At 39.7% G+C, this 17,194-nt stretch overlaps 1 protein-coding gene and 1 non-coding gene across 7 annotated transcripts in view; both read left to right on the top strand.

The window, feature by feature from the left end:
• The first annotated feature begins 717 nt into the window (after nucleotides 1-717).
• Nucleotides 718-17,194, top strand: part of PHF14 (PHD finger protein 14) — a 186,945-nt gene continuing 170,468 nt past the window's right edge. For 3 of the 6 annotated variants that reach the window (XM_062178171.1, XM_062178173.1, XM_062178172.1), the window contains exons 1-3: nucleotides 720-844; nucleotides 1,216-1,326; nucleotides 12,035-12,840. In XM_062178171.1, coding sequence (XP_062034155.1) covers nucleotide 844; nucleotides 1,216-1,326; nucleotides 12,035-12,840 — 918 coding nt within the window. In that variant the 5' untranslated portion in view covers nucleotides 720-843. Of the gene's footprint in view, nucleotides 845-1,215; nucleotides 1,327-12,034; nucleotides 12,841-17,194 lie in introns of all 6 variants that reach the window. The other 3 variants (XM_062178170.1, XM_062178169.1, XR_009864568.1) reach the window with 2 other exon arrangements.
• Nucleotides 15,884-16,018, top strand: LOC133750168 (small nucleolar RNA SNORA15). Its single transcript, XR_009864670.1, has one exon. It is a non-coding gene; the product is annotated as a small nucleolar RNA SNORA15 (small nucleolar RNA).

Below are 17,194 nucleotides of genomic sequence, written 5' to 3'. Positions count from 1 at the left end.
CAGGAGATGGAAATGCGAGTTGCCCTGATATGTTATCATTACGCACGGTCTATATGTATGAAATTAGCATCCTTTACAACATACATGTGTACACTTAATAATATAATTTAGAATGAAAACAACAAAGACCGAGAACAAAAAAGCTGTCTCCCAAGGCTTTGGACCGCGGAGCGGGAAGAGGCGAGGAGAGGGCGGAGTCCCGGGGGCTCGGGCGCGGAGGCGCGGAGGCGCGCTCGGCCGGGCGGGGCCCTGGGCTCCACCTCCGCCCAGCCCGGCTCCGGGAGGCTCGGGCTCGGCTCGGGCTCGGCTCGCGCTCGGCCTCGGCTCGGTTCTGCTCGGCTGCTCCGGGAGGCAGCGGGAGGCGCACGCGCTCTGGGCTCCGGCTGCTCGCCAGGCCGCGCTCGGCCTCGTGTTTTCACTTCCTTCTCTTCAGAGCTGTATCCGGGTCGCTGCTTTCCCTATTGTCTCAGGCAGCCGGCCTGGGACTGTCAGTTTGAGGGGTCTTGCGGGACTTCTGGGGCAGGCTAATAAAGATTTTTCTTCATTTTTTTTTTTTCCTTCCAGTTTTAACGGGGCGGGGGGAAGTGAACGGTCCCAGGCCGCCGGGTTGGCCGCGCTGCCAGGGCCTGGGGGCGCCGGAGGAAGGGGCGGGAGCAGCCGGGACCGGGCGAGGTCTGAGGGGCTGGGGGCCCTGGGAGCGCCGCGGTCGGGCCGCCGGCGCCGCCGGTCTTGCCCGGCGTCTCCCTGACCTGCCTCGGCGGCCCCCGTCCCCGCCCCGGCGCTCCCTGGGCTCCCGCAGCCTCGCCCTAGGTTTCCTCCACACGACCTCCTCACGGATTCCTTAGTAAGTGTAGCCGAGGCCTGCGCGGGGAGAGAGCTCCGCTTCAGCCCTGGTGGGAGTCGGGGCCGGGGGTCGCGCGATGGGGTGGCAGGGTCCTGCGGACACTGGACCCTCTGTGGGCGCTCCGCGTCCACACCGCGCGGGAAAGGGCGCGCCGGCCCCGGGCTTCGCGTTCGCTTTCTGTTGACTCGGGGGACCCCCTCACCCCCATCCCGGGATGTGCAGGGAGAGGGGGGTGGGCTGCGATCTCGGCCGGCCCGCGCCCCCGCCTCAGCGTCCCCAGCGCGGGGTCGCCGCCCGCGGCCCTCAGCATCTCGGTTCAGCGCTGCGCTGCGGGTCGTGGTGGATGACGATGGATGTTTCTCTCTTAACAGTGGATCGCAGCTCCAAGAGGAGGCAGGTGAAGCCTTTGGCAGCTTCTCTCCTAGAAGCTCTCGATTATGATAGCTCAGATGACAGTGATTTTAAAGTTGGTGATGCCTCAGGTAAATGTTTCATTCTCTTTCCCTTTCCCAGCTTCCTGGAGTTGGCCTTGCTTTTAGACATATATATTTAAAGAATCGGTTTTGTTGCAAATACCCGTTTAAAGTGGAAGCACATAAATTTCATTTATTTTGTCCATTTGGTTTCCCATAAGTTTCCGAAGATCCTATCACTAAGTCCTATCACTGCTTCTGTTTTTCATTAGTACTTACTCAGCGATAATCAGCAGGCAGGGAAGGACTTTTAGCAAAGATGCCACAGTAGTTTGTCTGTTCTACACCTTAAAATATGTTTATGCTTATTTTCATGGACAGAGGAAAAAATTAAGAGAGATCCCGAAGTAGAACGGTACCAAGAGAGTAATGTGAACCACGGATAGCCCCTAAGCCTTGTTCTCTTCAGATCTCACCCCGTGAGGGGAGCTTTGCTGTTTGTCTGTTAACATTCTCACTAAGATAAAATTGGTCAAAAAGTTGTACTTTAAATTATCCTAGCTGCTGGACCTTGTGGTTGTCGGCCTTTCAGATATCACTGAAGTATCTAAGCATGCACATTTGCTCATTTTAGTTAGCGTTTTAAAAACAGTTTCTTAAAAAAAAAAATCATTGACTTTGTACAAAATTGAAAATCAGATAAGTGTAGCTTTTCTTTTTCTTATCTGTTAAGTGTACTTAATGTTCATGTTTTAGAAAGTTTTAATTGATACAATTATGTTTAAGTATTTTTTGAGAGAAATAAAAAACATGAACCGTAGAAGTCATAATTCTGTATCTTTTGATCAGAAACAACTGAAAAAATAGAATTGCCCTTTTTATTTTATCCCTTTAGTGGTTTCAAGATATGCCTTAGAGAGCTTGCTATCCTCAGTTAACATCTCTTTCTCCTCTGGTGTTCCTGTGTACTGCTTTTTTTTTTTTTTTTTTTTTTTTTCCTGCTAGAGTTGGTAGGAACGGATTAAATGGGTAATGTTGTATTACTGTTACTACTTTCAGTAGCATCAACAAGTAAAACATATTGTGGTCCACTGAGAACTTTTTGCTTACATAGACTCATTTAATTTTTATAGTAACTAATTGAAGGAGATACTATTTTACAAGCCAACAGGGTACTTAGTTTAAAGAACTTGGGTAAGGGAATTGAGGCAGAAATGATCCAATGGATTTGACTCCAGATTGAAGTCTTTTCACTGCTTCCTTCACAAGAGTGGATAGATAAACCAAAACTACTTGGGTATTGGGGTTACTGAGTTCACTTCCAGTAATCAAGAGTTGATACATTTTTCTTGATTAATTTTTTTTTTTTTTAAACTTTTGGTTCTCAACTCTTTTTCCCCCATTAAGTTCAGAGATGTTTGGTACTTCCCAAAGAAGGGAAAGACAGGAAAGGGACAGAGGTGGAATTCACATCTGTCTTAGTTCTCTTGGTGAAGATCTTTGCAGATAATAATATTCTTGGCTAGAATGTAGTTTCGATTTGTCATGATTAAGGTTGTAAAGTGACAAAAATGGCGTGGGAAAAATTCTAAAGCTCATTTCTTCAAGCATTCCATAATTATTTCTCTGATAATAAATCCTGATGTGTTTTTCTTTTTTCTCTATTGAAATTAAGTCATTCATAGGTATCACTTATCTTTGCAAGGAATAAAACAAACTAATAACATAAACTACTCTCAAAGTAATTTATGGTATGAAGCAAAGTAGAGATTCCTGACCTAGTTAAATTCTGGTCAGAGTTGAGGGGAGCTGTCTACTATTTGTGGAAAGTAGTAAGATAAATTTTGTTAGATTTATATATCTCCCCTAAAAGCACTCAAAATACATTTTTTGTGCCCTCTTGTCCTATAATACCTAGTTAGCTACAATCATAGTTTACCTCCTTGGCCCTTGTGTGGCTTAAACTATATTTTATTGAAGAAAGGAATTTAGTATAAAATAATTTTGTTTAAGGTAATGAACAGTCAACAAAAATTGAACACTTTACACTCTTGGTTCAGATGTCGTGTTCCACCCCATAGCTGAGATGTTGGCTCACTTTATATTACTAGTGTTTACTGTTTGAATCCTTTCTTTTTTCTCCCTGAGATAGTAAGTTTAGTGAGACTCTTACAGGAAATAGGACATTAGACCAATCACTGGCTTTCAAACATGTTGAAATTATGGAGTCCCAACTCTACTTATAACTAGGAAGTTAAACTGGAGGTAGAGAAACAGTTAAACATTTGTCTGATCACATCTTCTCTCCAAACAACCTGAAGAAATGACCTCCACAATAAACAATCGATTTCTTTAGGACTTAATGTTAAAGGTTGGTGGGGCTGAGTTTTTGTTAAATGTATTCTGTGCACCAGTTTCTTTTCCTCACCTTGAAATCTGAAATTCTTACTAACACATTTTATATTTCTGTTTGACTTTAAATATAGAAAACGCTAAAAGGTTATCAACACTCTTGCAGATGAACAGCTTTACTCATGTGTTTCACAGATGATCACATAAGAAAAAAAATCAACATTGCTGAAGGATAGCCTACCATAAAATTGACAAGTGATTATCATTAGTAATTATCAGTTTTGGCTGGCGCCGTGGCTTAACAGGCTAATCCTCTGCCTTGTGGCGCCGGTACACCAGGTTCTAGTCCCGGTTGGGGCGCCGGATTCTATCCCGGTTGCCCCTCTTGCAGACCAGTTCTCTGCTATGGCCCAGGAGTGCAGTGGAGGATGGCCCAAGTCCTTGGGCTCTGCACCCGCATGGGAGACCAGGAGAAGCACCTGGCTCCTAGCTTCAGATCAGTGAGATGCGCCGGCCACAGTGGCCTTGGAGGGTGAACCAGTGGCAAAAAGGAAGACCTTTCTCTCTGTCTCTCTCTCACTATCCACTCTGCCTGTCAAAAAAAAAAAAAATTATCAGTTTTGAGTTTTATGGAATGTATATAACTGAAAATAGCTTATCTTTTATCTCTACTGAAAGCAGAGCTGTTTCTCACTTCTGGTTGAAGGGAGTCAATACATAAAGTTTAAAGTGAATAAGTATGTAAATAATTAGAGTATGCATGTGTTAGAATTATGGTGATAATTATGAGAAAAGCCATATGCAGAAATGCTGTTTGGAATCACATGTTTTTTGGGGTTAGAACTATCAAACAGATAACTTCATGATTCAACCTAGTTAAAATCAGAAGATAAACCAGTGAGAAAAATCAGATGAGACTTTAGTATATTTTGTACTTCATCTGGTTTTGGATTAGTAGATTAAGATATATTCATTGAGTGACTCTAGTTTTGTTTAATGCTTTGTCACATGCTCTGTTAAACTCATAAGTAAATAATATTATTAGAATAAGTAAAATAATAGATAATACAAAAGATGATTTAAGATGTGGAGGCTTGGAAATGCCATTTTTATTTATTGATGAAGGTTGAGTAAAATAATAGAAGAGATAAACCTGGAAAAGTAGGATTAGATCAAATTGAGACCTTATACAAGTGTATTTAGTAGGTGAAGATTTCTCAGTCTTGGCACTGTTGGCATTTTGTCTTGGATGGGTCTTGTCTTGTACATTGTGGGATGTTTAGTGGCATCCTGCCCTTTAGTAAATGGCAGTAGTGTCTTGCCTACTTGCCCCAGCCCTCTTTGTGGCAACCATTGTCTCCAGAGATTGTCAGATATCTTCTGGGGAAAGCAGTCCGCATTTGAGATTTACCCAGAAAGTGCAAGGGGATACAAGTAGAACCTGAGTCCAGTGGTAGAGGATCGATTGTGTTGACTGAATGGCTTTTTTCATAAGATATATATATAGAGTTAGTCAGTGATGGCCCCAAGATGATAGCTGAATAACCAGTAAGCTAATGACTTGTCTATCTTATGTTGTGTATACTTATAATACTAATCCTGTGTTAGATAAATAAACAGAATGATTAAAGTTGATGAATGTAATGAACTAAAGTTATTTAGGTTGCAGAGTTGACATAAAATTAAATTAAACCATTAATTTTATTGTTTAATATTTATCATGGGAAAAATTTAAGCATCGATTATAACAATATTGATAGTTGTTATTAGTTAAAACAATTTTATTATTTAATATCGTTAGGAGATTCTTGAAAGTTACTATTGTAATTCTGTGAGTGTGATGCAATTACTTAACTGTTAGTTGAAAGAGCTGTTTCTGGGAGGGATTCTGATATATTATGTGCTTGAGAAAGGTTACCTTTTTTTATTTTTAAAGTTTTATTTATTTGAAAGGCAGAGTTACAGAGAGGCAGAGGCAGGGAGAGAGAGAGAGAAGAGGGAGAGAGAGAGGTTCAATCTGCTGGATCTGCTGGTTCACCCACCAGATGGCTGCAATGGCCGGAGCTACGCTGGTCCGAAGCTAGAAGCCAGGAGCCTCCTCTGGGTCTCCCACGTGGGGGGAGGGGCCCAAGGACTTGGACCACCTTCCATTGCCTTCTCAGGCCACAGAGGAGAGCTGGATCTGAAGTGGAGCAGCCAGGACTTGAACTGGCACCCACATGGGATGCCAGTACTGCAGACTAGGGCTTTAGCCTGCTGTGCCACAGTGGCAGCCCTGAAAGGTTACCTTTTATTTAGCCAAATGAGAAGTAGGATTTCAATTATAAAGGTCTTTTTTTTTTTTTTAAAGATTTATTTTATTTACTTGAAAGAGTTAGAGAGAGAGGTAGAGACAGAGAGAGTGGTCTTCCATCTGCTGGTTCACTCCCCAGATGGCCACAACAGCCAGAGCTGTGATGATCCAAAGCCAGAGGCCAGGAGCTTCTTCTGGGTCTTCCAGGTGGGTGCAGGAACCCAAGGACTTGGGCCATCTTCTACTGCTATCCCAGGCCGTAGCAGAGAGCTGGATCGGAGGAAATGGAGCAGCCGGGACTGGAACCAGCACCCATATGGGATGCTGGCGCTTCAGGCCAGGGCTTTAACCTGCTGCGCCACAGCTTCGGCCCCCATAAAGGTCTTTTTTTTAATATTTATTTATTTATTTATTTATTTATTTTTTGACAGGCAGAGTGGATAGTGAGAGAGAGACAGAGAGAAAGGTCTTCCTTTTTGCTGTTGGTTCACCCTTCAATGGCCACTGCGGCCGGCGCATCTCGCTGATCCGATGGCAGGAGCCAGGTGCTTCTCCTGGTCTCCCATGCGGGTGCAGAGCCCAAGCACTTGGGCCATCCTCCACTGCCTTCCCGGGCCATAGCAGAGAGCTGGCCTGGAAGAGGGGCAACCGGGATAGAATCCGGCGCCCCAACCGGGACTAGAACCCAGTGTGCCTGCGCTGCAAGGCGGAGGATTAGCCTGTTAAGCCACGGCGCCGGCCGAAGGTCTTTTTTTTAATGTTAAAAATTTATTGTAGACTTGGAACTAATTCTGACCTTCTGCCTAAAATACCTTTCATATCTCCTTCATTTCTCTCCAGTCTATTATTTCTTTTTTATATAGGGTATAGGAATGATGGATTTGAAATGTGGCAAAACCATTCTTTGAATTTGTAGTAATAGGAATTTCTTGGCAGCATAGAAAAATACAGACAGCCAAGGGTCTTGTTTTTCTTATTGTTATTACCCAGCTGTGTTTGTAACTAAATACTGTTTATCTCCATCCCTTGAGTATATTTGTGCCAAAAAGAAATGAGAACTGATCAGATGAAGTTATTTTTCAGAGATGAAAGAAAGATAAAGTTTGATATGTTCTTGACCCCTGCAGTTGGATAGGACTCATATTTGGATTGTGAAAGACTGAACAAGCTACTAGGATTTTAATTTATTGAAAAATTTCACGTTTGTTTAATAATACCATAATAAGTACAAAACACTTAAGCTTTTAAAATTGCTTTTTATTCAGGCATTATTCTAAGACAAGAACCGAATCAAAGAGAATCAGTTTACCTTGACTTTCTTAAAAAATTTATTTAAGGTATACAAACTTCATGCATTTCATATATACAAACTTAGGAACATAGTAATTGTTCCAACCCTACACTCCTTCTCACCATACTCATTCTTGGTGTTTTTTTTTTTTTTTATGATTTTTTAAATTTATTTGAAAGTCAGAGTTACAGAGAGAGGGAGAGACAGAGATCTTCCATCTGCTGATTTGTTCCCCAGAAGGCCACAACAGCCAGGACTGGGCCAGGCTGAAGCTAGGAGCCAGGAGTTTCTTCTGGGTTTCCCATGTGGGTGCAGGGTCCCAAGCACAAGGGCCATCCTCTGCTGCTTTCCCAGGCTATAGCAGAGAGCTGATTGGAAATGTAGCAGCTGGGACTTGAACTGGCTGGACTTGAATGGGATGCCGGCACTGCAGGCTGCAGGTTTACTTGCTATTCCACAGCACCAGCACCCCCTCCATTCTTATTTTTTATAAAGATCAATTTTCCATTAACTTAACCCTACACTAAGTAAAGTGTTCAACAGTGTATAAAAAAAATTCTTCCTCAATGGTGGAGACAATGGCTGTTCAAAATCATTGCATCTCCAAGTGTCAATTTCACTCTTAAAGAATATCTTTTAGGTACTCTATTAGTTATCACAGGTTAGAGAGAATATGTTGAATTTGTCTTCTTGAGACTGGCTTATTTCACTAAATATAATGGTTTCTAGCTGCATCCATTTTGTTGCAAATAGCAGGATTTCTTTCTTTCTTTTTTTTTTTACTGCTGTGTAGTATTCCATAGTATTTGTATATATACCATAATTTCTTTTTTTAAATTTAATTTTATTTTTTTATTTTTTGACAGGCAGAGTGGACAGTGAGAGAGAGAGACAGAGAGAAAGGTCTTCCTTTTGCCGTTGGTTCACCCTCCAATGGCCGCCAAGGCCGGCACGCTGCGGCCGGCGCACCGCGCTGATCCAAAGGCAGGAGCCAGGTGCTTCTCCTGGTCTCCCATGGGGTGCAGGGCCCAAGCACTTGGGCCATCCTCCACTGCACTCCTGGGCCACGGCAGAGAGCTGGCCTGGAAGAGGGGCAACCGGGACAGAATCCGGCGCCCCAACCGGGACTAGAACCTGGTGTGCCGGCGCCGCAAGGCGGAGGATTAGCCTGTTGAGCCACGGCGCCGGCCTACCATAATTTCTTTTTCCAGTCTTCAGTGGATGGACATTTGTGTTGATTCCATATCTTAGCTATTGTGAATTCAGCGGCAATAAAATTGCGGGTACAGATTTCTTCTTCATATGCTGATTTCGTTTCATTTGTTACCTGGACTTTTAAGAATAATTAATTAATTGTCATTGGTAACAACAACCAAAACAAAATCACAAAAATCCGTGACAGTTTGCAGAATTTTCCGAGTAATAGCAAAGTTGGATTGGTATTAAGTTTGTTCAAGTATCTATTCTTTGGCACCAGTTAATCTTACTTTTGAATCATTAGATTTCTGTTGGTAAAAAGGCTTCTAGAAGATTGACCCTAAGGAAAAATACCCTTTATTATTTCCATCTTCCAGCTTTTGTCATTATGGCATTGCTTGTATGGTGTTTCAGTCTTCCTTAGTCCATATACACAAGGGATCCTCTGCTTCAAAGTGTTTAGTCAGCTCTGTTTATTGCTTCTCAGATCCTTGTTTTAAAGTGTGTGCAGATTATTATGTTTACCAGAGGTGATTTTTTTTGATAGGTTGTATTTTAATGTTTTTTGAGTGTCTTAAAAATCATAAGCTTTAAAATGAGTTGTAGAGTTCTTTGACTGAAGTCACCTTTTTTGAGTGATACTAGTTTCACACCTTTTTTAACATCCAAGAAACTAAAAAAATCTAAAAGTGTTTCCTCAGTTGGACACAAACTTATTTGATAGTAAAACTTGACTAATACTGGTAGGAGTTTGTAGTATTTATTTATCATGCTCTGTAAATATTCATGCTTTTCACTGTAGGAACAATGTGTTTGGTTATAGGTTTAGTGCCATTTATCTGACTGGCGATGTTAATGTAATGTTTGCTGCATATGCCATGCTACCCTTCCAAAATTGGGAAAAAAAAAAATCTGAATTTTGAAACACATTTGCCTCCAAATACTTCGAATGAGTCATTCTTGACCAGCATGATACTGCTCATGTGTCTTATGTGCTTGTTTAGATGAGAGTATTTTTTCAGAACAGTATAAGTATATCTACATGATAATCTTGAGATTAATAATGATTTCACATGGTCAATCAACATCTGTTAAATGTTAATTAATTATTATTTGTTAATAGCTGTAATTTACAGGATACTTTTATTACCAGTTGTTTATATAGGACTTCTGAGGTATCTTAGATACTAATCACTAATCACACCTTCCTTCACTTTTATGCCTAATTATGCATGTTAAATCTACTTGAATTAAAGGAAATTGAAATGGTATGAAAACACTGACTTTTCCCACCATTTTAACATTACTGTTTCTTGGTTATTGATGCTAAAAATCAGTATCTTATAGAATTCTGTTGGTGTTTGTTGATCAAGATTTGACTATGACTGTTTTTTTTCCCCATCTCTTCTTGCTTGCCCTCCTTTTTTCCCATGCCTATTCATCCTTCCCTCCAAACATTTTAGTTTTATTTATTTGATTGGGTGCATAGAGGATTAGAAAGTTAGTGTTTTTTTGAGAAGGAGTGAACTGTCTGAAGCAGCAATGGAAGGAACTTGGTGGGAAACTTATAGACCTGCAAAAACTGTTTGATACCCAGTCTATGTTTTCAGGATGGATTCCAGAATGGATTCAGTTTCCATCAGGATGGATTCAGTTTCAATCAGGATTGATTAATTTACTCAACAAGTTCTCCAATTTAAGGGCCTGTAGTTTATTTCCTAGAATTAAAAAAAAAATTCCTAGAATTTTTTTTATTTTTGACAGGCAGAGTTAGACAGTGAGAGAGAGAGAGAGAGAGAGAGACAGAGAGAAAGGTCTTCCTTCCGTTGGTTCACTCCCCTAATGGCTGTTACAGCTGGCGCTGTGCCAATCTGAAGCTGGGAGTCAGGTGCTTCCTCCTGGTCTCCCATGTGGGTGCAGGGACCAAAGCACTTGGGCCATCCTTCACTGCCCTCCTGGGCCACAGCAGAGAGCTAGACTGGAAGAGGAGCAACTGGAACAAGTACCCGGTGCCCCAAATGGGACTAGTACCCAGGGTGCTGGTGCCGCAGGCAATTTCTAGAATTTTTAAAAATTTATTTGAGAGACAAATAGAAGAAGGGGAGAGCTCTCAATCCCTGGTTCACTGCCCAGTGTCCACAATGACTAGGTACTTTGTGGAATAAGGGCATCCTAACTGCTAGGACAAAGGCCTGCTCCTAGAATTTTTGAAAGCTTAGGTGAGTCTTCTTCTATTGATATTAACTATATCCTAGTGAGCAGGAAAATTGGTAACTTTGTTTATAGCCTGCATTCTGAGGCATTGCTTTTGCCTCTCTTCATCTATGTATTTGATACTTATCAAATCTATTAGGAATGTGGTACAAGTTGACTGGTATAAATATCTATGCTCATTTTGCTTGATAAAAAGTAAAATGAAGGAAGCAAAGATTTTGGGGAGCCAAATTTTATATTTATTTAAAGAGAGAGAGAGGGATATTTTCCATCTGTTGGTTCACTCCTCAAATCACCACAGTGGTCTGGGACTGGGCCAGGCTGAAACCAAGAATGTGGAACCCCATTGGTCTCCCATGTAGGTGGCAGGGGCCGATGCACTTGGACCATCTTCCGTGGCTTTCCCAAGTACATTAGCAAGGACCTGGATCGAAAGTGGAGCAGCTGTGACTTGAACTGGTGCTTACATAGTATGTGGTTGTTACAGGTGCAGCTTAACCTTTTGGGCCACAATGCTGGCCCCCTCTTTTTCTTTTCTTTTTCTTTCTTTCTTTCTTTCTTTTTTTTTTTTAATATTTGTTTGAAAGAGTTAGGGGAAAAGAACTACACACACACATACATACACACACTCTTGCTTTGGAAGTGACAATTTGTTTCCTTTTTTTTTTTTTTTAAAGATTTTATTTATTCATTTGAGAGTTAGAGTTACAGAGAGTGAGAGGGAGAGACAGAGAGAAAGGTCTTCTATCTGGTTCACTTCCCAAATGGCTGCAATGGCCTGAACGGTGCTGATCCAAATCCAGGAGCCAGTAATCTCTTCCAGGTCTCCCATGCTGGTGCAGGGGCCCAAGCACTTAGGCCATCTTCTACTGCTTTCCCAGGCCATAGCAGAGAGCTGGATTGGAAGAGGAGCAGCCAGGACTTGAATCAGTGCCCATATGGGATGCCAGCATTGCAGGTGGAGGATTAACTTAACTGCGCCACAGCGCCGGCCCGTGACAATTTCAATACTTGTAATTCCGTATAGTTTCTCAAGGAAGAAGAATTTTGTCTGTATTATATTATCTTTCAGTTAAAATCAAGTGCCCAATGTTTTTTAAAAGCACGTTTGCTTTTAGAAAAAATAACATTAGTGATTCCAAATATAGGTTAGCCATATAATACAAAATACTGTTCTTCTTTTTAAAGCATTTTTTAATTTAGAGTTGCATATATTCACCTTCATTAATGCTATATTAAAACCATTTTATCAGCATCATTATTTATTATTTAATTAGGCTGGGAATGTCTACCATTCTTTGACTTAAATTTGTTTATATTGTTTTGCAAGTTATTCACAAATTTTGGTGGTTTCATTTGTGTCAACGTCGTGTGTGTGTGTGTGTATGTATATACATATGTGTGGTTTTTTTTTCTCATATTTTCAACAGATTCTGAGGGGAGTGGTAATGGAAGTGAAGATCCTTCAAAGGACAGTGGAGAAGGTTCCTGTAGTGATTCTGAAGAAAATATTTTAGAGGAAGAACTGAATGAAGATACTAAAGTAAAAGAAGAACAACTTAAAAATTGTGCAGTTGAAGAAATACTGTCATCAGAAAAACAGTTAATCAAAATGGAAAAGAAAGAGGATGAAGAAACTGGAGAAAAACCTAGAAAGAAAAAGGAAAAAGAGAAAGAAAAAGAAAAGGAGAAAGAAAAGGAAAAAGAAAAAGAGAAAGAAAAGGAAAGAGAGAAGGAGAAAGAAAAACCAACAGTATCTGATAGTGTGGCTGCTCCTGCTGCTGCCACCACCCCAGCCACAAGTCCTCCTGCTGTCAACACCTCCCCTTCTGCCCCCACTCCGACAACCACTACAGAGGAACAAGTCAATGAGCCAAAAAAGTGGAACCTTCGTCGGAACCGGCCACTGTTGGATTTTGTATCCATGGAAGAGCTGAATGACATGGATGACTATGACAGTGAAGATGATAATGACTGGCGACCTACTGTAGTGAAGAGAAAAGGGAGATCTGCATCTCAGAAAGAGGGAAGTGATGGAGACATTGAGGATGATGAAGATGAGGGAAGTGGGAGTGATGAGGATGAGAATGATGAAGGCAATGATGAAGATCATAGCAGCCCTGCTAGTGAAGGGGGTTGCAAGAAGAAGAAGAGTAAAGTTCTTAGCAGAAACAGTGCTGATGATGAGGAACTGACCAATGATAGCCTGACACTATCCCAAAGCAAGAGTAATGAGGTAGATCAACCCAATTTTTATGATATCTGTCTGTCTGGGGAAAGGGAATTCTCTAACTCACTCTACTTGTTCTATTAAGTGCCTTCCTTGAAATTCTGTTTTATAAACAGCTGTGAGAGTGAATGAGCACCTTAAATGTAACCTTTATTCATTTGCTCTACAGACGTACTGAGTGTCACCGTTCTCAAGGAGCCTACAATCTCTGTCTTCAAGGAGCACTATTTAGAAAAATATTTTATATCCATAGTCTTGGGAAATGGAAGAGTTTTCCAATCCCCTTTTATTACCTCACAACATTGTTCATAAAACTGCTGAATGGTGCTAAGTGGATTATAAAACAACTTAGTTATGTCCATATCCAACATAAAAATGCACAGCTTTAGAATACTTTAGAGCAGAGAGGGCAACAAAAAACTTAATTATTTTCTCTAAGTTGTGGAGATTCATTTCAGGGTTAATTCCTTTACCAATTATAGCACCTATTATCTGCATAATCACCACATTTTTTGCTTTATGTGTATGGGAGTAAATATGAATTTTGCATACATATGTTTAGTGAATAAGGTCTCTCTACAAAGAAATGAAAAAAAAGCAAGCAATTCCATCATAAAACAAATATTTCTCTCGTAAAACTACAGTAATGACTGAGTTCTTCCACTTGGAATCCTACTACTGAAAGTTAGGTTTATCCATTGGGCCCAGAGATGCAACATTCAAGATTCTTCAGTCAAACACATTTGTGTCTCTTTGTCTGTGTGTTTATGTATATGTTTCTCTGGAAAAGAAAGATTGAGTTGTTGTCTTACATGTAGATGTATCTGTTACATCACATGTGTAGCTATAATAATTAATTCTGTCATTTTTGTTAATGTGTTTGTAGTCACCAAATTACTTTTTTACCAGACCCTTTTATTTCATGTTATTGGAATAGGTTAAGCGGGTAGAAAATTTTTCTTCTTATATTTTGTTTGTTCTTTCACATTTTTCTGCTTACAAATTTTTCATAGCCATGATTTTCTAGTTCATTAAATTTTATGTAATACTTGGCAATTTTGTTACCAAAATCATAGGTAGGGACTGAGAGGGATAATATGCCAGTAAGGATGAAACAGTAGTTTATTTGGCTTATAATATTCTAGGTTGCCCACTTTTATATGGAGAATATTGCCTGCCCCTAATGCCATCCTAATTGTTTATGTAAGGAAAAATTATCATTTGGGATGAAATACAGTATTTTTAATGATACAACATAGGCTGTTCATATTATGCTATCTGAAGGAAACAGGTATGAAAAAATCCAGTTGCTCATTTTTAATTTAGGCAGGCATTTACCTTATTTTATAGTGGTTAATACTCATTCTGTATGTCTATTAAGTAAGTTTACATTTGACAACATCACTTCCTTCAATTTTGTTAGGCCCATATTCACAAAGTAGTCTGGCTTATGATAGAGACAATGTTTATCAGATTTATGCTAAGATGTGAGGGCCACCAGCATATGTTTAGAAATTTCACATGAAAAATGTATGTATTATGTGCTTGTTAATAACCTGTAGTTCATAATATATTGCTTAAGAGATAGTAACTTAACCTTTCTGATGCAGACTTTAATAAATAAAGGGACCTTACGTGGTTAGGTTAATAGTCCCAAAACATTCCAAGAATAAGATTCCAGAGTACTTTTTATGAAAGTGTCCATGTAGAAGAGCTTGTAGAAAGTTAATTTTCCTTGGCCAGCGCCATGGCTCAACAGGCTAATCTTCCACCTTGCGGCGCCGGCACACCAGGTTCTAGTCCCGGTCAGGGCACCGGATTCTGTCCTGGTTGCCCCTCTTCCAGGCCAGCTCTCTGCCGTGGCCCAGGAGTGCAGTGGAGGATGGCCCAAGTGCTTGGGCCCTGTACTCCATGGGAGACCAGAAGAAGCACCTGGCTCCTGGCTTCGGATCAGCGCGGTGCGCTGGCCGCAGTGGCCATTGGAGGGTGAACCAACGGCAAAAGGAAGACCTTTCTCTCTGTCTTTCTCTCTCTCTCTCACTGTCCACTCTGCCTGTCAAAAAAAAAAAAAAAGTGAAAAAGAAAGAAAGTTAATTTTCCTTTAGAATAACATATTCTTTTTAAAAGCTTGATAACTGAGTTTTCTCCCATGACTAATATTCATATTCTTCTATATTTTTTGATGATGCTAGCTCTATTTAAATTACAAAAGTCAAATGAGATACTAAATTTTAATTAAACTGATGAATGGAGATTATCACTTATATTTCTAAATTTCCCCCCTATTTTTTTTTTTTTGCGGCTGGCTCATTGCGCTGATCCGAAGCCAGGAGCCAGGTGCTTCTCCTGGTCTCCCATGGAGGTGCAGGGCCCAAGGACTTGGGCCATCCTCCGCTGCCTTCCCGGACCATAGCAGAGAGCTGGCCTGGAAGAGGGGCAACCGGGATAGAATCCGGTACCCCAACCGGAATTAGAACCCGGTATGCTGGCGCCGCAAAGCGGAGGATTAGCCTGTTGAGCCATGGCGCCGGCTTCTAAATTTCCAATTCATGTGATTGTGTAGAAGGTAACAAATGTTAATCTTTGTTACTTGTGGCTAATGTTTTTTGTCTTTTTCTTTCTGGTTATTTTAGGTAGTGGAAGTTACTAAGCATTCATGAGATAGTTAATAAGTATATATTTGATTATATTTGAAATTTTATTTTTTTCTGCTCTTACTTAAGTTCTCGGAATGTGGCTTTAAGCATACATAATAGAATTATATTTGGTTTATAAGCAGGCAGACATTTTACTTGGTTACTGGCAAGTGCACTTGTAAGGAAGTGATATTGATCATCATTTGTAGGGTAAATGATGCCCTGAAGCTCAAAGTTTTAAGGTTTCTCAGATGTTTTTGGAGCAGGGCCCTTTTCATAACTATTGTTTTAACTTTTTGGTTTCAGAACCCCTTATTCTTTAAAATTATTGAGGACCCCTATTATAATCTGAAGACTATATATGTAGATATATTATTTTAAAAATAAAACATTTAAAAATAACTTAAAATTCAGCATGGCTGAATACTGTGTTCTTTTGTCAGTAGTTTACACAGCCAGACACCATGCAAAAGTAAAGGCTTCCCTTGGAAATCATTTTGGTATGCTGAGTTTTTCTTAGCATATCATTATTGAAAGTGAATACAAATAAACTAATAGAAATAACTCACAAGTGCTCAATGAAGGTTTTGCTATTTGATATGTTAATTGTTTGCATTGTGGCTTCTCAAATGCAGTATGGTATTTAAATTGTAGTGAATTAATAAAAAAAAAGTAATGGCTTTAACAACAAAAAATACTTAAAATTTTCAAAAGACAAGATGACACTGTCTCATTTCATGTAGCTTCTCGAAAAACTTCATCATAATCTCACAGGAGTAAGAAAATGAAAAAAGGCTAATAGCATCCTAGTATCATTATGAGCATAGCTTTTGTCTTATATGTTCCCTAGTACAGGGGAACTCAATGCACCTTGAGAACTATGGCTTTAGAATTGAGCATTTGATAACCTGCATTTTCTGTAGATGGACACCTGTCTTTGTCAGTGGCTGCTGGCATTTTCTGAGTTTAGTGCAATCTGAGTAATCCCATAGGAATGTGGTTATGGGTCCTTTTTAAGTTTTTTATCCTGAATTTAGATTCACCAAGATTTTTTTTTTTTTTTTTGAGGGAGGATTTTTTGGGGGAGAGCCAGTTCAGAAAATAGGTTCCATTTTTCCAGCCTTTGGAACTTGAGTTTTTGAATGAAAATTAACATATGACAGAAAATCACATCAATAGAAATGGCAATTTGTTTTGTTATGTTTTGGAAAAAGAAGAACTCTTCTCATAGAGAATATTTAGCATTGGAGATAATTTGGCTTATTGTTTTTGAAATGTAATTTTCTATTCTTTGCTAAGTAGAAATTTTTGTAAAAGATTGATATGTTAAATGGATTAGATGGCTTGCCATTTTAAGAAATGGCAATTGCATGATTTTTGCTATTAAAATGTAAAACTTTTCCCAAAATTTGTATGTTCCTGTTCAAGCTAAAAGGCTTCAAAATAAAACAAATTGCTCTAAATCCTATAAAACAATCAGTTTTTATAAAAATTATATATATATATTACTGATACTCTTGAGAATGTAATTTTCTTTCAAAGCTTAGAGAAAGAATTATTGGTCAAAGCTTATGGTATACTTATTTTTTTCTCATCTTCAGACCAATAGAATTCTTTTAATTGTAGTTTTACATGAAGTGGGTTGGAATTTCCTTCTATCAAACACACATATATTTAGATAAAATTTAGCTTGTTGCATATATTATAATCATCTGTGTAGAATA

The sequence above is a fragment of the Lepus europaeus genome, chromosome 20 (genome assembly GCF_033115175.1).
Source record: "Lepus europaeus isolate LE1 chromosome 20, mLepTim1.pri, whole genome shotgun sequence".
NCBI classification, from domain to species: domain Eukaryota; kingdom Metazoa; phylum Chordata; class Mammalia; order Lagomorpha; family Leporidae; genus Lepus; species Lepus europaeus.
The sequence above is the reverse complement of the archived record's forward strand: the minus strand, read 5'-3'. Positions and strand labels throughout refer to the sequence as shown.